The 25,169-nt window shown below is 39.9% G+C and overlaps 1 protein-coding gene across 1 annotated transcript; it reads right to left on the reverse strand.

Annotated features, from left to right (window-relative positions):
• Nucleotides 1–345: 345 nt before the first annotated feature.
• Nucleotides 346–22,236, reverse strand: sdcbp2 (syndecan binding protein (syntenin) 2). Its single transcript, XM_063879628.1, has 9 exons — nt 22,000–22,236; nt 17,901–17,952; nt 16,825–16,921; nt 8,802–8,902; nt 7,533–7,697; nt 5,713–5,888; nt 3,699–3,870; nt 3,127–3,218; nt 346–1,941 (listed from the first exon to the last, which is right to left on the reverse strand). The coding sequence occupies exons 2-9, from the start codon at nt 17,949–17,951 to the stop codon at nt 1,887–1,889; spliced, it is 909 nt and encodes a 302-aa protein (XP_063735698.1). The 5' UTR covers nt 17,952; nt 22,000–22,236; the 3' UTR covers nt 346–1,886.
• Nucleotides 22,237–25,169: the final 2,933 nt, after the last annotated feature.

A 25,169-nucleotide genomic window follows, 5' to 3' on the forward strand; every position in this document is an offset into this window, starting at 1 on the left:
AACCAATTTAAATAGCTATTTTACTTAAAGAAGACGTTCTGCTCATGTTCAGGTTCATCTTTGTATTTTCTGTCTCTACTTGGACATGTCTCCATGCTTTAATGTTCAGAAATCTCTTTATTCTTCTCACACTGCCTGTGCTGCAGCTCCTCTCTGTCTGAAACCAGAGCCTAGTCTGAGAGAAACTCCCTCTGGAGGGAACACAGGGATTTTAGCCTTTGCAGACCATTTACATGCACCAAAACCTATAGCAGGAAAGGGAAAACCCCAAAAAAGCACAACAGGTTTTGTGATTAAGATGAACGTAACAACCTAAAGGGGAAGACAGACACTTTGAATCCAATGTGAACAGAAAGACTGTTTATTGTTTTACAATATTATCTGGGTTACATTCGTATATAAACTTTTAGATTTTTTTTCTAGCATTTTCAGAATGACAGTGATGTTTATCAGATTGCATACCTTAAAAATTAAACCAATACATGCATCCGAACATGAACAGCATTAAAAGGAGCAAATTTTTATATAACAAGTAGAAATTGACGACTGAGTGCTCATCAGTCAGGGAGGGAATATTACAGGGGGTGGGGCGTCCTCTAACAGCAAAGGAGAGCAGGTTCACTGACTTCTTACTCAGGATGGGCAATTTAAATGCATTCAATTTGAGCGGATGATGTTCAGCATCAAATTTCAGCAGTTTCCTATGGTTAACATACACGATTTATGAGTTCCTCCATTTCCACGAGGCACCACAAACACAATAACAATAAAAAAGCACAGCTGTTGAAATGGATACAGGAAAGACAACCTTTAAAAAGGAAGTGGAAAGTGCACTTAGTGGGTCCGTCCAGCACAAACAATTCCCTTGAAAAAATGATGACGCGCAAAACCGTCTAACGCCTTTTAACTGACCTAGCCAATCACATTGAAGCACTGTGATCCCGCCTACTTGTGCCTCTCATCGCTCGTAGCTCTGATGGTGTTGCGCACAGGGCTAAGTCCTAGCTGCACAAGGCAACAAACTGCACCTTTTTTCCTACACTTTCCCCTGGAATGTGCACACTGTGTTCCCAGTACCTACAAATACAACACATCAGAGCCTCATTCCACCGCAGAGACAGGAAATGTGGTTCTATGATACCTCGCCATCTTCTGGAGAGGCTGGAAACTGCTGCATAGAATTTATTTATATTGTAGAAATGTTGGGAATCCACAAAAAAAACAAACACTAATCTTGATGACAAAATCGACATTTTTTACCAATATTTGGTATAAACTAAAAACAACACCTTTGTTAAAACCTGTTTTACTGGCCAAGTAAAAATGACACTAGACTCTGGAATAAAGTCAGCAAACTCTTTCTACACGAGGTGTTAATTCAGATTATTTACACACATCGGGGGTTAAGTACAGGGCCTGGGAGCACAGCGCTATCTCCATAGTAGGGTTCTGATGCCTGAATATTGGCCTTTTACAGCATTTTTGACAAGAGGAAACGTCACGTGCCAATGACTCATCTCCATACTGAGGAGGAAGCTCTGGACTTATGATGGTGTGCATGAAAACAAAAACAAAAAAACATTTTGTACGGTTCTTGATCTCAAATAGAAAAAATAAACATGTAATACTTCGACTACAAGGTTAACATATAAAAAGTACTAGATGCGTCGACAGAGATGTGGGAAGTGTAGCAGGGTAGAGACTATACTGAGTAACTAAAGAATAGAAAAAAAAGGCATTTTAAAGATGTTAAAAGAAATGGTGTTGATTGTAATGCAGGAGGTGGTATAAAGATAGAGACAGTTTTAGAGTTGAGTTAGGAGGAGAGAGAGAAAGATATATCTCTGTATTGAAGACATCCTGACAGTTTACGGTCCTCCTCGTCCTCACACCTCTGGGACGGAGTGATCCATGGCTGAGCGCAGAAGGCCGCTCGACATCCTGGAAACAAAATCAAATCAATCACATTTTATTTATGTAGCCCACTTTCCGATATTACACATTTGGCAGGGGCTTTACATACAGCATATGACACGACTCGTTGCGCATAAAAATAAACCCCACAAATCACATCCATAACCTGTCAGTGAATAGCACAGTGCTAAATCAATCCTCACATTTGGTTGATTTAAGGTGCTCTTAGTTAACTTGGTCGGACCCAAGGAATAAAAAGATACATTGTTGGCTTTCCTGGTCCACTTCCTGTCTACCCTGACTTATTACTGCCGAACATGAAAGGAAGACGTCAAATGAACAAACAAGAAAACGCTAATGACACAATTTTGCATCTTCAGCGATATATGGATGCAAATTTGGGGAAATCATCATTCTGTTGACTAATGGAATTGGTGCTGGTCAATGTCTCTGGGAAGATGTCCCAGGACCAATAGAAGAAATTCTGGTCCATTCTTATTTAGGCTTATTATTAAGCGCGAGAATTAATTAGTTTGGAAGGCTATATGAGGAATGACATCATCAACCCATGTAGATGTATGATTGATCAAAAAGTAAACAATATCAAATAAATAAAAACTAACAATAGACCTCTGCATGAAAAAATATATATATTACACAAGCCCATGCTATAAGTCTTCACTAGAGAATTTCCCTTAGCTTTAAACTTAAAGTAAAAACAGATTAAGAAATGTTTTTAAATAAACAAAATAACTTATCTTTAATAACCAGGAGAGAACACTTCATTTAGATCAGAACTGTGCAAGGTGAATATCACCTATTTGTCCCTCCAGGCTCATTTACAGGTTACTAATCAGCAGAGGTTGGGGTTAAAAATATGACTTTTATGAATGTCAGTTTTTGAGCAACAACGCAGGACTTATTAAGGCATGTTCATAGCCTAGCATATTACAGAAATGCCTTTAGATACAACTGGTTGATTAAGAGGAGTGAGGTATCAGCAGTCAATGATAGTACAAAACTGTTAATAAAAAAGCTTTTTTTAAATTGTGAATCACAACGACCATGAGAGGAACTGAAAAATACAGTGAAAGATGAGCACCAAAAATATCAGGGTGATGGGTGTTCTAGTATGTGAGATTAGCCGTGGACAAAGAGGAGCAAACACACGTACGTGGTCATCACACTAGAACTGAAAGGTCAAAGCCTTACCTCTTAATCATGTGTTCATAGATGAACTTGGGCATGATGGTGATGGTCATGGCGGTCGGAGAGGTGCAGAGAATGTCCTTCACCTGAGAATCCTGGAATTTTTACACAGGAACAGTGACGTGAGGATATATAGCTACCACATCATAGTTTTCTTAAATATTTGGGCTTGAAAAACATTTAAGCCTTTATTACAGGGCGGGGAAAACTAGATGCCTACCAGAGAACAGACAGGAATCAAAGCAAACTATGGATGCTTTACTGACAAAAAGCGAAACACCATTGAGCTTCACGTCACGTTCAAAAACAGATTGAAGCTGGAAGATGCTTCACTTACTCAAAACCGCCGCACACTCCTTTTGTTAGGCTATATTCTGTAGGTTTGCAAGCAGCCATCCCAATGCAAAATTCATATTAGCAAGAAAGCATTTAAATCATCACGCATGTTCTGAATGTATCCTCCTTTTCCACAATGCAATGAAGGGTCTGACGCATTTCTTATGCACTCAGTAAACAGTTTATATCACCAATGACAATTTGGTCAAAAGATTCAGATACAGAAACACGGGTCTGACCTTGAGTCCAATGACGTTTTGTCCATTGATTTCGCAAATGTAGTGGTCAGTCAGCAGGCCGTTGCGGGCGGCAGAGCCATCCTTTACCAGAGAGGTGATTTTGCCGGACTTATAGATGAAACCAACGTGTCCGGAGCTGTCTTTGTGCATGGTGATGGTGCGCTGGAAGGGCCTAGAGACACACAGAAAGGGATTAGTAATCCACTGGTGTACAGTTTATAAAGCCTTATCCTGAGACTCTTTCATTGACAAAGTATGTCTGTCTATATCTGTTTAATTAAATAAATAAACAGATGGGAACATATCAAATAAAAATAAACTTTTTTTGATAATGTCTGTGAAAACAGAACTCAAAGAGAGCAAAGTGTCAGTGGCAGAGCAGCCAGCAGAGGGAGCCAAACCTCTCAGCATCCCAAGAGAGACCAAACTTAAAGGTCTCCTATTCTGCTATATTTGAACAATATATTGTAGGGCAATATCTATGCAGAACATGTCTGTGAGTGTTTTGCTCAAAATACCAAACAGATCACCCATTGTAGTATGCTTCATACCCCTCTATTTCAGCCCTGTTCCTGAAGTGCTGATTCTGTGACTGTAGCTTTAAATTTGAGCTGAGCTGAAGCTGGCCACGCCCCTTTGGAGCATCATGATCTCTGTCTGAAGAGAGAAGTTTCTAACAGAGAAACTCAGCTAAATGCTGCCGTGATTAAACCCCATATTATGTTCAAAACCACATCCAGCATTATTTCTGAAACACTTCTCAGTGTTTACCTCTAGAACAGAGACATTATATGTATTATATACACAACAACTCTAAGTCCGTCCTGCAGACATCCTGCTGAACACACAGACACACAGAGGTGCTGCGGAGGGGATATAGCTCGAGACTGTATATGGGGGACGATAGGTTGGGACGTGTCACGTGGGCGGGACGTTGCCAGGTGTTCAAAGTAAAGCCAGCCCACATTTCAGTTATGACATCATAACTGAAGCAAATCTGGATCAGCTCGTTTGTACCCCCGTTTTCAGAGATGTGGGTAAGGAGGAAAAGAGAGAGGGTTGTATTTCCTGACACTTTGTGAGTCTCCTTACACACCGGGGACATATTTATGTATAAAAGACATCAAAAAGTGCATTTTGCATAATAGGGGACCTTTCAAGAGTAAAATACAACACTTTCGAGGTATTTAAGGTATTACATGGCAGCAGACAACAAACAAGATATGAGAACAGGTTTGAATTTTCATTGTTTCATTTAAAATATTAAAAGGTTTTTTTATGAATAATCGCGTCGATGGTAGGTGTTGAACATCAAGGATTTCTCCAGGAGAAAATCGAAATTCAAGCACATTCTAAACCTAACTGTTAAATTAAGCCATTAACAACTTTGCACTGTGGTACACAGTGTTTCAGGAATGAGTCGAAAACCAGGAAATGAGTGATTATTTCAAGGTTCCCTTTTCAAAGGTGTCTTTTCGATACCTGGAATAAAGTCTGTGTTTACCGCAAGCTGGACAGATTTTCACGTTTTGGTCTACAAAATAAAACATATCATTAACAAACAAACTCTTCGATAACCAGCGACTGACTTTGCACATTATCATAGTTACGTAGTCTATTTATGAAACTGTCCAAACAGCTATATTTTCTATGGCATACTCAAATTTATTCAAATTGTTTATATAAATGCCAGTGACGCTCATCATTTTTCTGTAGTATACTGTGTGTATTCTATTTCTATACTACTGTTTATACCAATACATGTAAATACTTGTTGCTATCTGTCATACGTATATTCTTATATTATACTATAAATAACACTTCACTGATTCATTTGTACATCTGGTAAGATGCTAACTGCCTTTCTTTGTCTCAGTACTTTTCACAATATTCCAAAATCAAATTGCTTATTGTCGAGGGAGCCTTTGTGATGTGTGAACTTCAGGGTCGGCATGAAAAGTGAGGCTGAATGATACAGGGTGTAGGAAAAACTGCTGTCATCTTGTGTCCTCACCTGTCCCTGACCACCAGCTCGATGCGGGTCTCGGCCGCAGCCTTCAAGGCCTTGTGGGATTTGTCCAGGCTCCATCCGGCACAGTTCTGCCCGTTGATCTGAAGGACCTGGTCCCCGAAACGCAGGCCAGCCAGGGCCGCGGGGGAGTTAGCCTGCACCAGCTGGATAAACACTCCCTGAGAGAGGAGATAGGCAACCGGTAAAAACAGTCAAAATGAGTTCAGGGAAATGAAGACGGACGGCGATAGTGGAGAGAAAACAAAAGAGCAACTGAAGAGGAAAGAGGCAAGGACATAGAGGAGATAAAACTTACATCAAGAGAGAAGAGATACGGAAACAATTCAACTGCACAGAACCATCAGAAGATTTGTGTCTGAACCACTCTCTCAAATTAAGTAGTTACCTGATGTTCCTGCAATAAAACTAAACTATTTGATGAATGACTTCTTTCATTTTGACGATTCAATACCCTCTAAAGTTAAATGTGCTGTGTCATTCAAGCAATACACTGAATCTTCTCTTTATTGCCGACTCATTCCAGTCTTTTTAAAGGCTGCATTAGTGCGACTTAACACAAACTGAATAATTAACCACCAAAAGAGCCTGTTACCACTTGCAGGCTGGCCATGGATCAAAATTCACTCTGGGTTTTCCTGGAGCACATTCATTCTTCACTGCTCTTGGCACTGATAATAAACATCCCCATGTCCCTTTTATAGTTGCCAACTTAACCATGGTGTAATTACTTCAGTTTTATACACGATGCAAGTGTCCCAGGTATCATGACAAAAGACAGGTCTGTTTGCAAAACATATCAAACATTAACTTAATTATCACTGTGAAAGGTCACAGGAACCACTTTGTGTGCACTGTGGCATTGCTGAAGATCTAGAGATAAATCTCCAAATCAACAGTAACGCAGTACTTCCGGGAGTTTTCAATGTAAAGACAGTGGCACCCCTTTATGCTGAATCAACCCTAGGAAAGATTTATGCTAGTGGAGTAAGCTAAAGAACTTCTCAGTCTGTATAATGTGTCTTAAAGGATGTGTCCCTGCTGGGCTCCAGGGGGGTTAAACAACCAAAAGTGAGTCAGGAAAATTCTTTCTTAAATTTGACTAACGGGGAATACCGACACCCAGTATAAGCTTTGGTTACACCTTGATGTGTTTTACATAACATAAAGATGACTGTGCCTTTGGTCCACCATCTCCTACACTGGAATAACATGAGGAAGTGATACCTTTTGTATGTTTGTTCAGTATCTGTTTACAAGACTATTAAGCTGATACTCTGGATAAACAGCTCTGACATGATGCTTGTAATGCATTCAAATCTAATCAAATGAATAAATATCCCTGTTAACCCATTTGTACCGGATGCTGCGTAGCGCAGCTTTGAAGCTTCTGCCGGCTGCTGCATAGCGCAGCTTTGAAGCTTCTGCCGGCTGCAGCGTAGCGCAACATTGTTGATTTGTCGTCATTTTCATGAGGCATACAGCATATAATGCACTGTCATTGGTTCAAATACACATGAGGTGGGTCTTGTTTTAGGAGTAAATGGGTTAATCACATCACAGCCAAAAGATTGTTGACGTAATAGGCGATTACTTTATCCGTACCTAGCATTAGCTGCTAAATTAGCATTGCTTAAACCCCTAGTGATCAACATGATGGATCATGAAAGAGTAAAACATTAGAGTGAAGCAGAGTATCGTATGTGGAAAAGTGGAATAAGGAAGCATGTTGTGAAAGGGCGTTAATGACAGTAAGTCGCTGAATAATAAATGAGAGAACAGGTGTGTGTGTGTTGCTGACTCACGTTGTCAATGGCTCTGAGCCGGAGCCCCACCTTCCTGTCCTGGTCCTTACAGAGGATCACCTCCCGCAGCCCGGGGCGGATCTCTGCCCTCATGATGCCGACGTCCGCCCCCGTCACAGGCCGCACCATCCCACTGTAACCTGAGTTGAAGGGCACTGCCACTTGCTGCAGGGGGGAGGGGGGGAGAAAGGGAGAGTGGGGGTAAGAAAGAGGTGAGAGGAAGAAAGGATTTAGGAGGGATGTTCCATTAAAATGCAGCTGGAGATAAAAAGGAACGCTGCATCAAATGAGGCGTGTGGGAGGATTCAGTTTCATCTCCCCCTCCACCAGTGGGAGAGATCAGGAATGCTTTAAGCAGCTCTTTTGAAAACTGGATCATAAATATGCTCTGTACTAACAATGAAGAAAATAAAACCATTACAAAGAAATTAGTATAGTTGAAGATATCAGCAAATGTCAGAGAACACAGATGGTCGAATGCCAGCTCATATGATGCTGTGAGAGCTATCTGCAGGAATTACACACTCACACACATGCAGGGGAGTGAAGAGCTCACACCTTCCCACACTCTGTTCCAGGCATGGGATGAGTCAGTCTCAGAATTCATCTTTCATAACATGGCTCTCATTTTTTGACACAAATAGAGTGGTGCAGTAATGAGTCCTAAAACCTAGAAATGAGTGAGATTTTGACCACTAGATGCTTAGAATACGGTCTGTGATTAACTCAAGCTGTATAGATTTTCACGTTTTCTTCTGATGCCTGAATAAGTGTTCCATGAAATCTATGCGCATTTAGCTTAGCGGATGTGATGCACAGCCATAATGCTGTTTGTTCATAGCCTAACGTTAGCTCTTTACTCCTGATGATCACATTTACACTTAAAAATCATAAAGTGGGGTTAATATGTGTAAATGATCCTACTGAACAAATAGTGAAAGTATCAGAAACATGTGTTTGCCATATTCCAAAATGGGAAAATCCACTGATTTTGTCAGGGGAGCCCCTTGTGATGCTAACTTTGCATATGCCTTCAAAAACACATCATCACTGCACCACTCTATTATAAACTCAATACTTTTTGGAAGTAACAACGATATCAATGGTGCCTCCCAGCTGTAACTGCATGTTTAAAAAATGATTATTATTTCTCTGGCTCCAGAAGGAGATGTGTGAAGTCTGTTTAATGCTGATGCTTGGGGCTTCTGTCTGTCATTCTTGAGATGTTTTGCGATGCTTTGACACCCCCGGACATACACCAATACTCACATTGTCAGCCACAGGCATCAACGCCAGGTTCCTCTGGACTTCATCACTGTTTAGGGCCAGACCCATGTAGTCTCCCAGCTCCTCCAGGTTTGGGTACAAGCCTGGAAAAACAGAGAGATGGATGGAAGGAAGAGGATAAGTTGGTGAAAAACGCGAGATGAAGGCAAGGCAAGTTTATTTATATAGCACCTTTCAACACAAGGCAAAGTGCTTTACAAACATGAAAGACATTAAGAGCATTAAGAAGTAGTGCAGCAGAAACACATTATAACATTTAAAAACAGTCATTTAAGAGCAAAGATAACAAAATAAGCACAACAGGTATAAAATACATGAATAAAAGTCACAGAGCAATATTAGATCAGAACAGTTCAATTAAAAGCAGCGGCAAAAAGAAATGTTTTCAGCCTGGATTTAAACGTAGTAGAGTAGCAGCGGCCCTGCAGGGTTCTGGGAGTTTGTTCCAGATATTTGGAGCTTAATAACTGAAGGCTTGTTTAGTTCTAAGTCTGGGGACAGAAAGCTGACCCGTCCCAGAAGACCTGAGAGTTATGGATGGTTCATAACGTAGCAGGAGATCACAAATGTATTTTGGGCCTAAACCATTCCATGCTTTATAAACCAGCAGCAGAACTTTGAAATCAATTCTCTGACAGACAGGAAGCCAGTGTAAAGACCTCAGAACTGGAGTGATGTGATCCACTCTCTTAGTGTTAGTGAGGACTCGAGCCGCAGCGTTCTGAATCAGCTGCAGCTTTCTAATGGATTTCTTAGTGAGACCTGTAAAGACACCGTTACAGTAGTCCAGTCTACTGAAGATAAAAGCATGGACAAGTTTTTCTAGATCCTGCTGAGACATTAGTCCTTTAATCCTAGATATATTCTTCAGGTGATAGTAGGCGGACTCAGTAACTGTTTTAATGTGACTGTTGAAGTTCAGGTCTGACTCCATGACTACACCAGGTTTCAGGCGTTTTGTTTCGAACATTGCTGACTGAAGCTCAGTACTGACTTTTTGTCGTTCCTCCTTCGCTCCAAAAATAATTACCTCGGTTTTGTCTTTGTTTAATTGGAGAAAGTTCTGACTCCTCCAGTCATTGATTTGTTCAATGCACTTACTCAGTGTTTTAATTGAAGCATAGTCTCCTGGTGAAATGGTAATGTAAATGTGTGTATCATCTGCATAACTATGGTAACTTGTTTTGTTGCTTTTGATTATCTGAGCCAGTGGTAGCATGCAGATGTTAAAGAGAAGATGGAACCTTGAGGAACCCCACATGTAATATTTGTCAGCTCTGATGTGTAGCTGCCTATAAAAACAAACTGTTTCCTGTCCTTTAAGTAGGATTCAAACCAATTTACAACTGTTGCCGAAAGTCTAGTCGGTCTAGTAATATGTTGTGGTCAACAGTGTGAAATGCAGCGCTGAGATCTAATAATACTAACACTGAGATTCTGCCACTGTCTGAGTTTAAGTGGATGTCATTCAAGACCATAACAAGAGCAGTCGTCTCAGTGCTGTGGTGCGGTCGAAAGCCTGACTGGAACAAATCAAAACAGTTATTTGCATCCCAGAAATGACTCAGTTGTTTAAAAACTACTTTTTCGATGATTTTACCTAGAAATGGGAGTTTTGATATGGGCCTGTAATTATTCATTGCTGAAGCGTCCAGATTATTCTTTTTTAAGAGCGGTTTAATTACTGCAGTTTTTAGGGTCTGTGGAAATACACCTGAGTGAAGAGACCTGTTTACTATATGAAGCAGCTCTGAGGACATGCTATGAAAAACAAGATGGGGGAAGCCGAGCAAGTGTAGTGTGAGCGTAGAAAGAGGGAAAGGAGTAAACCAATGTTACATAACGAATAGATGAATACATATGGTATATATATGCCCTGCTTAAACCCATACCTCTACTTCCTACACAGGATTTATATTAGCATTTACTCCACATTGAAGTAGTTTGTATCTGACGGTACATTTTATAATGGTTTTAATTCACACGTGTAAAGCATTGTTGTAATGGACACACCTCAGCTGATCTCACTGTTTCCATCACAGTAGGGTAATGCCACAGCTACATTTAGCCCTTCATTAAAAGAATGCTGATAATAAGCTGCGATGCAGTGCAGTAAAACTTTCCTGGCATCAGTTATGTCTTTGCTATGACGTAGAGGCCCCTTTAATCTGTTAATCTTAATAAGTGTTAGCTATCATTGCTGTGTTTGCATTCATTTTCAAAAATAACAATGACTTTTAAACACAACGTTTGTAATACAGTGTTAATGCCTTGAGAATGTTATGTCAATTGCTAATGCCTTAAGTATTTAAGACATGAGGAATTAAACCGGTCAGGTAGCTGCCTCTTGTCTTAGCCTAAGGTAAAAAGCTGGGCGAGTATCACTTGAGACTGAGATATTAACCAAGCTTCTTCTTGGAATTCCGACACAAAATAAAATGTTATGTGAAATAAAGTCAGGATTAAGCTGTGTCTCTCCTCTGTCCTCTCGTCTACCTCACTGTCTGTCCCTCGTCTTGCCTGCCTGCGTGACTGCATCACTTTTCTGGCAACAAGAGCCTGTTGTTGCGCTTGCAGCAGAGCAATGATGACTGCATTTATCCTGGCAAAGGTAAAAGGACACGTAAGGAGAGTACTATAGTCAGAGGTAGGAAAATAATCCTAAAATAAATCAGCCAGTGGCTGCAAAATGACATAAATGAAAATGTGCATGCAAGTCAATTATTGGAATTAAACTATCCATATAGAGTGTTTTCATGAGCTTTGAAAGTACCAAGGAGCCTCTATGTGCAGTATATGATTACACTGGGGCTAAAGGAACAGTCCTTTATGGGGCTAGAGTGCATTTTCGGCCATATTCAAGCAACAAGCATCTACCTTAACTTAATAAAGGCTAAACCTATGCCATGGTTTCACCCTCAAATGTACTTTGTGTTTATTGCTGAGATGTCATTGTTAGCATGCTGACGTTGGCATTGAGTTCATAGCAGGTTGTTGACTCTTGCTCTTGTATAACAGAAGTTGTCGATGGCAATTCAAACTTGTTTTATTGTGTCACTTATTAATTTACCCAATCACACCGCGCAGGATTTGTTATGGATATCTTCAAGGACCAGTAATCCAACCAAACCTCTTACACAAAAGCAAAAATATCAACAAAGTCTGTACATATAGATTTAAAATGTATAATTAGTGGGATAATTAATAATGCAAATAATAATAATAATTTCATTAACCAACATGATAGACACACAGTACCAGGGAGAAGCTCTGTGATTCTGTGAAGTCAATACTCATATTGATATTCAATATTTCTTTTGGTTTCCACAACAATGACTGTGCAATGATTACAGTAGGTGGGGTCAAGCCTAAAGTCAACATGGTGTGAGTAAGTCACTTCAACCCAATACACACTCCACCCCAGCACTCAGAACTCCCCCACTGCACAAGGTACTGAACATTAAGAGAGAGAAACACCCACATGTTGCCAGCCAAATGAGATCATGATTCATCCTGTACTCCTCCACTGACTGGACTTTTTTGGATCACTTTTTTTCTACATTTATGTCTTTGTGCTCTCCTGAATTATCCCCATCCCTATCAATTACCTCTCCCACACACACCGGCTCCTCATCTAACAAAATCATTTCAATTATCTTACGTAATACTTGTTCACTGTTCTTGAATGTAACCATCCCTGACCCCTTTCTTCTCAGAGGTCTATCTTGAGCTACAGTTCTTAAAAAACAGCCCTTGACCCTTCTTTTCACATTATTAATTAGAAATGACTAGGGCTGTCAACGTTAACGCCCGCGATTAATCTTGAAACCACGCGTTTAAAAAAAATAACGCAAATTAATCATATTATCAAGTTTGACCCCAACTTCCTACCGTAATTCCAGCGCGCATGTTTACCTGGCTTAATTACTGAAAGGCGTCACAAACACAGATAACACGATGACTGAGGAGGCGTTCCCTGGTGTGCTTAACGGTACATTTCGTTTTAAAAAGCTTCCAGACGGAAGTTTAGAGAAAACCAAAGTTGTGTGCACATATTGCAGTGATGAACTGTCTTTCCACCGAAGCACAACAAGCCTGAAGTACCATCTTCGGGCAAAGCACATCTTTGCTGATGCTAGCAATGAGACAGCATCAAGCCAAAACTACACTGGCAGAGTGCAGCAAGGGCAAGTCTGTCAACAAAGCGACAACAACTAAGCTAACCAATGCTATCGCTAAATGGATCGCCGTTGACTGCAGGCCCATCAACATCGTTGAAGACCAGGGGCTTCAAGGTATTATCCAGATCGCCTCAGATGACCCATCATACAAGCCACCTGCAAGGGGAACTATTGTCACAAGAATTCATGAATTGTTTGGCAGCGAAAAGGCAAAGAAAGCGGAGCAGTTGGCACAAGCTACATTTATTGCACTGACTGGAGACCACTGGACATCAGTAAGCAACCATAACTACCTCGGTGTAACAGCACACCTAATCGATGACAAATGGCAACTGCACTCGTTCGCTTTAGGTGTGGTGAAAACAGAGGAAAGGCATTTTGCAGGAGCATGTGCTAGTCAGATTCTTGAAGTTGCAAAGGAGTGGGAGATTACAGACAAGGTCACCACTATAGGAACAGACAGCGCGTGCAATATGATCGCGGGAGCAAGGAGTCTACCATTCGAGCACATGCCCTGTGTAGCGCACATTATACAGAGGGTAATCACAGGTGTCTCTCCGTGACAGCGGGTTTGACGGTGCTTTAGCCAAGTGCCGTAAAATAGTCGGACATTTCAAACACAGTCCTGCAAACACAGCAGAGCTGAAACTTCAGCAAGCCTCTCATGGGCAAGAAGAGCAGTCACTTGTCCAGGACGTACCCACGAGCTGGAATTCAACTCTCGAAATGATAAAACGTGTCCAAAACAACAAAGACCCACTGAAGGCAACGCTAGCACAGCAGAAGCACAACTTAGCCATGCTAACCTCAGCTGAATATGACAGGCTGGCACTGCTGGAGCCATGCAGGTAAGGTGACTTCACATCTCCAATACTTATCATCTCCAATTTTATTTTCTGGCAAATACAATTCATATAACAGTCACTTTGTTATTGTATTTCAGAAATAATTTTAGGCCTGTCCCCTAAATGGGTGTTAAATGAATTAAAAGTGGTCATTAATACTGTTGGTTTTGTGTGTTTGTAAGTATGTCACTGAGCTCCTGGGTGGTGACAAATATGTGTCCTGCTCTGTAGTGCTGCCTGCACTCTCCCACCTCTTGCGTACGATGGAGGTCTCAGATGTTGACCCTGCCTACATAGTGCGCTTCAAGACTGCATTCACAGAGGACCTCAACAGACGAAACGACAACACAAACCTGTTATGGCTAAAGGTAGCAACAGCTCTAGATCCCAGATTCAAGGACCTCAGGTGCCTGCCCAGAGCAGAGAGGGAAGAGGTGTGGCAAAAGCTGAGTGAGTTGCTGAAGGACAGAGAACCTGCATCACAGCCATCCAGAGAGGAAATAGAACCAGAGCCACCAAAGAAGAAGAAGATGGCCCTCCTACTGATGGGGTCAGAGTCAGAGTCTGATGTTGAGGCACTGTCCACAGACAAAACTGTAGACAGGTATAAAGCAGAGCCTAGTGTTGGCATAGAGGCATGTCCACTACAGTGGTGGGCGGCACACACAGGTGCTCATGGTAAGCTGGCCCATATTGCACAGAGGTACTTGGCTACACCTGCCTCAACAGTGCCATGTGAGAGACTGTTTTCTTTGGCAGGCCACATTGTGCAGAAGAAGAGGTCCGCTCTGTCATCTGAAAATGTCAACAAGCTGGTCTGCCTGAGCAACTGGTTGAAAGAAAAGTAGAGTGTATGAACAGGTTGACTGGAGTCATGTCACACAAGTTCACGCTGTTTAAAATAATCTTATTCAACTAAGAGTGTGAAAAGGGACTGCTCACTTTGTATCTTCAAAGACTATGACACTATGACATTCAGTTTCTTAAATAGGCCCACTGTTACTCACTACAGCATTCATTTGGGTGAGATGTTACTTTGCAAACTCTTTACAGGCAAGTTTTTTACATTCCCTTTGTAGCAGACGTCACTTTGTAACTGTGTTTATGTGGTTGTCTGCTAATCCTTCTAGTCTGCAGTTCATTACGAATGTTGTGGGCAATGCCAAGCACTCCCTGACACTTCTTACTCAGCAAATTAATAGATTCTAGTTCACAACTAAGCTGAGATCTTATAATGAAGTAAAAACTTTGATTCCTCTAACCAGTTTGTCATGCATTTCTTTATTTGTTTTATCTCCCCCCAAAAATACAAGTAAATACTAGTATTCTAAACTTGTGATTAATCGTGATTAATCACAACATGTTATTGTGATTAACTCGAGTACATTTTTTTATCGTTTGACAGCACTAGAAATTACACAACAGAAGTGTCTTATTGATGCTTTAAAGATACATGATTGTTGTTACTTTAACTTATCAAGATGAGGTAAATGGTGATGTATAATGTTAAGGCTATAGAATATTCACCCAATCAGTGTTTATATTGGTCACTTATAACCATTTCCTTTCACTATGCAATTTTGCATGGCACTGGGTGTCATGACGTGGGAAAAGGAAGGCTCAGTAAGTGCGTCAACCACAGCGCTAAAAAAACAGGAAGAGGATAGCTCCTTTGTGGGTAGATGTCCCCAGTTACCAAAGATAATCAATGTTAGTTTCTTGCCGTTACCGTCCTCCATAGGGGAAATGGAACAACCAAAACGACCAAAAAGAACAATTCAAAGCCGCTAAAGGTCCCCAGATGATGCTATATTCATTATTCGCACATTTATTGGCGTAAGGAGCTGGGAATTGAAATGACTTTGAGGACAATTGGGAAATCCTTTTATTATAAATACCTGAATAGATTTCCTGCTTCGGAAAGTGAAAAGACACTACATTTGTAATTATTATGCTCAGAGGGGAATGAAAAAGAACCAGTTGTCTTTAGGACAGTGCCAACAAGAATATTACCACTTGGAAACTTTACGGGTTTTTTTTTATTCAAATCCCTATTTCAATTTTTGCTGCCACAGATGTGGGTTGTTTAAGAATGGGCCTCCTTTTTATCTGGTATGCTTCTTCTATGGTTGATAAAAGAAAACCTTGTCATAAGGAAGAATAAAGGTTTTGTTAGCATTAGCTTATCTGGGTCGCTCCCGTGTTGATGTCTCCCTTTCAAACAAATTCCTCCCTTTTCTCCACTAGCTTACTACACCCCTGGATCTCCCTCCTCCTTCTTTTTCAAATCACCTCCTCTCCCTCTTCTCCTTTTTTCCCATCATGCCCTGTCCGAGCACAACTGCCAGAGCCTGTCTCCATGGTGACTCATAGCTCACTCAGCTGAGGTAAAAACAAAAGACAGAAAGCCCACAGGACTTAGCATCCAAACAGAGAAACTGAATGAGAGGGAGAAGGGGGGAAGTGAGTGAAAATAAGTAGAAGCACTGAGGACTCGAAAAGGACCCTTGCCTATCTGCTGCCCACTTCTAATCTTTTGAGGATGAATCCTCCTTTATCTCTTCTTTTTCCATGTCAGCCTGGCTTAAAGTGCATGTCTGCTTTCAAAGAAGCTCAGAGAAACATTTATAAAGAGTCACAAACACAGAGGGATGGAGAGAAATCATAGCCGGTGTGGGGGGCCCCATAGCTCCTCCTATTCCAGTTCTTCATTCAACTCTTCTTTATCCAGCCCTAATACTACAAAGCTGCTCTGCTCCTAAGAATAGCACAGGCTCAGAAACACAGACCCCCCACATACAGACACCAGCAAATTCCTAGCAGAAGTAAGAAGGGAAAAGAGAAAACATGATAAGGAAGAAAACAACTCTTACACCTTAGAGAAAAACTGGTTTCAGCTTGTTATCCTGACAATTTGGAACCACAATAGGGGGGATACAATTATCTTTAAAACAGTTCAACATTCTATGCGAGACTCACTGGATCCAGGCATCCCAGCAGTGGCAGGCGGGGGCTGGTAGGTTCCCTCTGGGAGGGCTGGCATGGGGGCGGCAGTCTGGGCAAACTGGGCCTGGGCCTAGAAAGTAATCAGACACACTAGTTAACTGAAGTGTTCTTGAACTTAAAATGGGGAATATTAGATATAAGCAAGCAAAAAACAAGAAAAATAGAGATATGAATGATGTAGGGTTGTAAAGGAAACAGTATTTTTCATTTGAAATACATTTTTAAATACACTCAAACCAAGAATTAAGGAATGACTTTAAACATTTGTGAGTTAAGTGTATCTAACTATTAATCCAGTGTACAAAAGGCAATCCCACTCTTAGTAATCAGATAAAGTGATTGCAGAATCCTCCACAACAACGTACCATGGCAACAAAGGATATCTTCAATGACGTGGAAATGTTAAAGGGCCCTCCATGGTTTAAGAGACTGTATTCTGACTTCAATTTATTTGGGAGGCTTACATATTGACCTTTGGATCTCAAAATAGGTCAAGCTCCAAAAACATTCTCATACTGCTACTGGACAGAATTAGAGATGCTGTTGTGAGGAGTTTTGGGGGTTTTAAAAGAAAAACAAAGGTCAGGGCGATGGGCAAAGCAATGTCATTCATGCATGTACAAACACTGTGTAACACTGGTAACACAGTGTAGATAGAAATTAAATTAAATGCAACTGTAGTGTAGATAATGTAGAACATTTATTTGATCTTTTCACCTGAATTCTGACTTATTTCAACACCTTAATCACCAGGAGGCTTTTCTTTAAACTTTTAGAGAGCTTAAAAGCCAGCTACTGCCCCACTGTAATACTAGTCACAAAATGTAGCAACTCTGAGTAACCTGTGTTTTTCACCATTTGTGCAAATTTGCTGCATTTCTAAGCTCTACAGTAGGTTCCATATTTTCTTTGTGCCAGAGGATCAGGAGGCATAAGCTCCTTTTGTAATCATGCTAAAAGTAGCAAATATACTTAGCTTAGCCTAAAACAGAGCTTATCATCTCCAGACAGATGTCTCTGTCTTATTGACTCAATTCAATCACACTTACTTTCATAACCTTGTCGACCTTGAGGTCCTCGAGGGATGGATACAGGGACATCCTGAGGAGAAAACAGAAACAGCTGTAAGGGGAGAGCCCTGGGAGAGGAGGGATGGCAGCTGCTGTCGGGGATAACAGCCTAGATAGATAAACCTTGCCGACCATTGACTCATAAAAGCTTTATGTCATCCATTACTTCTTCCCTCCATTAAGCTATATTCTATATTTACATTGAATCATTATGAAACTGTGATGTTGAAAGGATGCTGTAATAGGCTGATAATTCCACTTGGATTGCATCTGTGTGCCACTTTGAGCAACATCCTGTTCCTTCTTTATGAACAAAAAGCTGCTTACTTGCCTGACATGACGCAGAGATAACATATACGACTGAAACAGATATTCTGCTCAGGATATGTTAGTACAAACCACAGCTATAAAAACTGAGAATGCTTGAAATGCATGTTTATTTTATTCTCACATCAACATCGTGCAAATTCATTTCTGCACTGTTTTCATAAAAAAACCTTCCGTTGATGTACCAATGGCATTACACTGAAAAGAGTCTATGTACATATAGGAGACTACCATAACACTTAATACATCAGTATCAAGGGTGGAGGGAGAAAACACATTGGATCTAAAAGGCAAAGACAATGGTTAATGCATGGTTTGTGTGGTTTCTTGATAATGTGCCAAACTAGACTCAGGAGTTATCATTTCTATGGCACATAAACAAAACAGCAGCCTAAAGTAGAAACAGGAAGTGACAGTTATCAGTCAGTCAGCTTACTTACTGCTGAGACAAGCAGTAGTGTAATGTCAGGTAATAAACACATGTTCATTCAAGTCTGACCGCTGTTGGTGTAACTCCAATTCAACAATAATTTGACTTGATATACAGTAATTCTCAAAATAATCTATGTTTACTATGCTAAAAGACATTTCATGTGAATATCCAATTAGTGTTAATTAGGGATGCACCAATTGAAAAAATGTTGGCCGATGTTGAGAATACCAATTTTTGCCGATACCGATGGCCGATGTTTTACTATCTAAACTGTAATGGTAGCATAATGCAGACTAAGGCAGCCTGTCCCTTTAAGAGAGAGAGTGAGGGATACGTATGTGCATGTGTAAGAGCGACAGAGAGGTTGAGCGGGCCATAGTAACTTTCTGGAAGTTAACGGGAGTAGCAGCAAGTATAACAAAGTCACAAATAACGACGGCCTCCCAAGAACACTGAAGAATGGATTTAATTTACCGATCCTGCAGACACCCGCTACATGGGGCGGAAGTCCTGCAGCATACGCAGCAGGACCCACAGTCACTGTTCTAATCCATCAAAATGATGCCCCGACTTCAGATTTGGTCCGTCAGATTTAAAACCAACGTTCATTCATTAGTAAAAATACCAATTCTGCCAATTATTGTTTCAGGTGTTTGTTCTATAGAATATCAACAAAGTATAGAAAATCTAATCGTCTTACATTTTTAAATGTAGCTATTATGTTTCCTTCCTTCAAAACAAAATACTTGGGCTGGGCAATACGTTAAAGCTGCTGTCATCATGCGATTGTGCATGTGTGTAAGCATGTAGAAGTGCATGTGTTTGTACGGTTATGTGGGACCAGTACATTTCAGAGGACAACTGCTTTCTGTTTAATGTTTAATCATTTATATTTCAATACTTTATTTAATTCAGATTGTATTCCAACTACTGAGTAGCGATTCAATACCTGTGCTAAATTATTCCCCTATTTCAGTGTAAGTTAACATGAGGTCAAACTGTTGGCGGCGTAAACTGTTTAAATGACTGAATCTATTAACTGATAACAGAAACACTGAATTTAAAAATGACAATGGCAAACAAAATGTATTGAATGAGTTATGGCAAATGCATGATCCGCTTTATAAGCAGTTCTGATTCTCTAGGAAAAAAAGCAAGAATTCCACTGAAGAATGACCTGTAAATGCACTTCCCGTTATGGAAGCATTACTGATTTCTTAACCATTTTCCCAGCACACTGTGACAAATGTGTGTCACAATCACAAGACATGTGAGCACATAATCTTGCTCAGTAAGAAACAGGAAAACAAAGTAAGGATGATTATATTTATAACACAAAAAACAGACATCATGACCAACCATAGAACATACTACAAAAACACGTAGTGTGCCAAAATAACCTATAACAAAAAGTCTATATAAATGTTTTACAGAGTGGAATTATGAGTCCATGATGTCATGCCCTGTGCACACAGTGGTAGGATATGTGGTCAACATTCATTTTGACAGTAGTAGGAGAAAAATACACCCCATGAGTCCCTAAAATAAGCAAATCGTTCTTACCACTCTCCCAGCTACTCTAGCCACTACTCCACTCTGATATCCTCACTCCTCACACACAAGTGCATCATTGTTTGTGAGGACAGAAGGGCATTTTAATATCTTCTAGTGTTTACTTTACAGCTGTGTTTGTTTGCTCGCTTTATATTCCACCCTCAATTCGACTAGCTGGCCAGAGTTTATGTGAATAAGCCTGGAAAAAAGATGAGGTCGGGCAGCTTTTGCAATGACATAACCTAATCCTTCAGTCACTTCTGCTGCTGTAGTTAAAATAAAGACTTTCTTTGAAGGGTAAAAGGACATTTCCTACATTTTTACATAAACAAAGCCAAACAAGGGTACAAAGCTGGTGGTGTATCTTATAAGTGCAATAAACTGCTCTTTTTAACTAAGCTTCCATTGTGTATTGGAAGTGCAATAAGTACACAAATCCATGATATTGCTTTTCTTACAGCAGTTCAGGAAGAGGCTTCCCTCTAAGTACTTTTCGGAGCTATTTGTACTTTACTTGAGTATTTGTGTTTAATGCTACTACTTTATACTTCTACTCCACTACATTTCATAGGCCAATGTCATACTCCGCTATATTTAGTTTAACACTTACAGTTACTAGTTACGCTTTACATATACAAACGCAGTGTGTATAATGCAGTACTGTACTGCTAATCTACACAGTATTTCTATTATCTAAATGTGGTCCATATTGACAAACTACAACACTAAAATGCTCTTTCATAGATAAAAGAGGATAATATAATAACCATAATAATATAATACTTTGAAAATATCTGTTCTTTTACTTTTGATACTTGAGGTACATTTATCTGATAATACATCTGTATTTTATATTATTCTGAAATCGGTAATTGGGCAGAATAAGTACTTTTTGTGCTTTAAGTATATTTTGATGCATAAACTTTAACTTACGAGACATTTTGAAATCAGGACTTTTACTTTACCAAAATTCCTATTGAGCTCATTGCTACTCAGCCTGAGAGTATGTGGCTCTGGTGTAAACTGGAAAGGAACGACAGTGCTAACGAAACCTGAACGAATTGGTTAGATACAAGAATGTGTTCTTCTTGGCAGCTTATTCCGGTCTATTGACATGGCTGGGGAGAGGACAGAGGGAGTGGGAGGGAGTATGATGGACAGCGTTAAAAACGGCACAGAGGTCCACTGCTGTGTGAACTGACCCACACCCTTACACTGTACCTATCAAGCGGTCAAACTGCATACCGTTATCCTTTATAAACATGGCCTAGATTACCGTATATCGCTTTAACAACGTAGGCTCAGATATAACACGCAGGGCTTAAGTGGCGTTAGTTTACTTATAATAAATAAGGCATTTGCTTCATACTAATATGAAGAAAACGTAATTATTTTTAAAGTGTATCTAACGTCTGAGTAAGAGCATGACATGTTAGCTAACGTTATGGTGCTTCACTGCAGTCATTAAAAATTAACCAACCGCCGTTAGCTGTTTTAAGAAGACATATATATTATTATACATTATATATATTATTATACATTATATGGTATATTCAAGTTAGAACATGTTAAAATACATATAAATGAAGATTAAACTAGTGTCTTATAGCTGAGAGGCTAAGCAGACCGTCTTTGTTCCGATATAAACAGCAGGGAAGGAAGCTAACTGCTAAGTTAGCTTGCTAGGTAAACGAAACCTACATGTAGCAGTTACCGCTAGCGGGGGCATGATACCACGGTTTGGTAAAGCAGAGTCAGTCTCACCTTAATGTCTTGGTTGTAAAATCGTCTTAAACACTTCGGGGTATCAGACAGCGGATAACTCCTTTATTTTTCTGTTTTCTGCTCTCTCTTCGTCGCACTCCTCGTTCTCCTGGAGGGGAATTCTGGAGAATGATGTCACTGGTGGCTTCCTGGTCGAGCACACCACGTCAATCAATATTGACGTTGTAGGTCACGCCCCGTTTCGGTCACATGAACTTTCACTCACCATGACCATGGTGTATCAATAACACATACAGCACCTCATGACAATCATCATGACCTGTATAATCCTGTGGCCATATTTAGTCTGTGTATTGCCTCTGTGATCTGCACTCTGTAGGGTCAGTTGAAAGGCCATGTGAAAAGGTCTCTGTTGCTTCCTCTGCTCAGCGTCTGTGCAGCTCCTTCACAGAGCTGTTTCACAGAGCTGTTGCACGTGCGGTTTCTCATGGAGAGATACTGCAGGTCCTTCCTTCCTGCAGTGGTCAGACTTTATCATGGCCCCCGGTAGACCCCTACACATATAACAGCACTGACTATAACGCCCCCTGTTGTGTTAAATACTGTGCAATACATATCTGGCTGCTATACTTTTATTTTTGTGTATTTTGCAATTGTGTGATTCTTGTATATATATTTTTTTAGTATCTTGGTGTAATATTAAGCTGTCTTTGGCTCTTTCTGCTGTAAAAATGAAAATTTCCCCTCTGTTGGACGATTAAAGGTATTCTGAATCTGATTCTGATCTGCATTAGAAAAGGAGCGACTGTCAGCACATTCTAGATATTTACAATGTCCTTAAGGTAGAGCCACAATCCCTTGCCTTTAGGTACAGTAAATATCTAGAGTACTGACAAACAACTGGGACTGTTTTCACTAAGTCTAGGGGCCCTTATTAAATCCTTCATTGGATAATTGAGTTAAATGGACAGTTCACGCCAAATAATCAAAAATACATATTTGTTCTCTTACCTGTAGAGCTTTTTATTAATCTACATGTTTTTAGGGTGAGTTGCTGAGTGGCAGGTATTTGAGGTATAGATATATCGGCCTTCTCTAAAGGATGGTTCTTTTGTTTCGATAGCATTACTATCACCGAGACTCTTATAATTCATACTCCTGCACCACAGATGAAATGGATCTTCCCATTAAGTCATAGTGTTTGAAATTGTGTGCAAATACATTTTTTAAAAGCGTTTAAAAAATTGTTATGTAGGCTATAGAAGAGCACTGACTCCTACCAAATGCATAATGGCACTGATCTCTACAGTACAGAATGCAAATCTGTATTTTCTATTCTGGAAATCATATACAGTAAGAACATTCCACTGTAGCTTATTTTTGAGGTTTTTCCCATTTGTCTTGTTCTTCTCAATGGAATTCAAGCTACTTTTTTAAGCAAAGTGGTTGTTGAGAATTCATTTTGCGCGGGCATTTCAATAATTCAGTCTTGCACTTTCAAAAACGTGTGGGACTAACAAAAGTTTTTTGGGGCCACGGAGGTTGAGATATCCTTACTTTAAGTATATGTAGTCAAGCACCAAAGAAATAACTATATTGCTTTTCACATAATTCCTTGGTTGTGTTATTTTCTAAGACTTTGCAAAGCTCCCTCAGAGCTCAGAAGAAAGCACGCAACTCAAAGCCGAATAAGTACCTCCAGGGGCCCCTGGTGACTTAGAGCTCATGAACCCCCCAACCCCAACCCTGCCCCAAGACAAAAATGCATGCACACTCAATAAGCACACATTATTCCACACCAGCTACACATTTCTGTCTTTAATATCCCATTCATATGTTGTGCTATAACGCTGCTAATGTACAATAAGGACGTTTGAATATTACTTTTTACTGTATTGCAATATATAAATAATCTGCTGCGCTTGGAGATCAAAATGAAGAGGCTTGATTAGGAGTAAATTGAAGTCAAAACATCTCTAAAAGTGGCTGCTGACTGACTGTTAGTTAAGAGCACCTGAATTGATATGGAGTTTTCTATGTGGTTAGCACGCAGAGATGGCAGAAGTACTCAGATCTTGTACTTAAGTAAAAGTAGAAGTACCAGAGTGAAGGAATACTCTATCACACGTAAACATCCTGTATTAAAAATGGTACTCAAATAAAAGTAAAAAGTATTAGTATGAAAATATACTTAAAGGACAAAAAGTGAAAGTAGTCATTGTTTGATTGGTCCATTTCAGAATAATATCTGATATGTTTTATAATTATTGATCATTAAAGTGTTCTCAGAGCTGGTAAAGGTGCAGCTAGTTTGAATGGCTTTGTATACTGCAGGGTAGCTGCTGATTTACTCCAGGTGAACTAAAGTCTGATTTAAGGGCTGATTATATTTCACATCATTCATCCAGATCTGTAAAGTGACTAAAGGTATTAAATACATGTAGTGAGTAAAAGTACACGATGTACCTCTGAATTGTAGTGGAGTCGAAGTACTAAGTAACATTAAATGGTACGACTCAGGTAAAGTACAATTACCTCAAAATTGTAATTGGGTACAGTACTTTAGTAAATGTATTTAGTTACTTTCTGCGTATAACATGCACTTTAAACACATTTTTTGTAAACATATAAATAGCTGAAGACGTGCGAGGCTGAGAATGGCAGAGCATTGGCCCATGTGCCGGCGAACAGCCTCAAACAGCCCTGACCTGATTTAACCCCATCTGTAGAGCAAAGGGAAGAAGCAGGGCTGCAAATCCTGCACATCTCTTGCTTTTAGTGTTTGCATTTCTTAATACTGCTTTGTTTGATCACATGGTTCATGAAATATTAGCCAAAATGTTTAACAAGCTCTAACTGTTTAGCTTGGTATATTTCCATGGGTCATCTGTGCACCAGGAGTGATAACCTAACCATGAATGGTATTTGAGATTTTTAAATAAATGCCCACCCTTATGGAACACAGGTACTTAGATTCTTTACTTGACTTAAGAGTAGTCATGTCACATTGGCAACTCGCTTTCTTGCAAGAAAAAAATACAACATTATTTTTAGCTTAACAAATGTTAAGTATTAAAATTAAAACAATGAACCAACAGTATTGATACAGATCAGAAATCCAAAATATTTTATTTGTCTCGCAACGGGGGAAATGAAAAGATGAAGTAATCCAGGGTGATTAAATGCATTTCTACAAAAAAACAAAAAAC

The sequence above is a fragment of the Eleginops maclovinus genome, chromosome 1 (assembly GCF_036324505.1).
Source record: "Eleginops maclovinus isolate JMC-PN-2008 ecotype Puerto Natales chromosome 1, JC_Emac_rtc_rv5, whole genome shotgun sequence".
In the NCBI taxonomy this organism is placed as follows: Eukaryota; Metazoa; Chordata; class Actinopteri; order Perciformes; family Eleginopidae; genus Eleginops; species Eleginops maclovinus.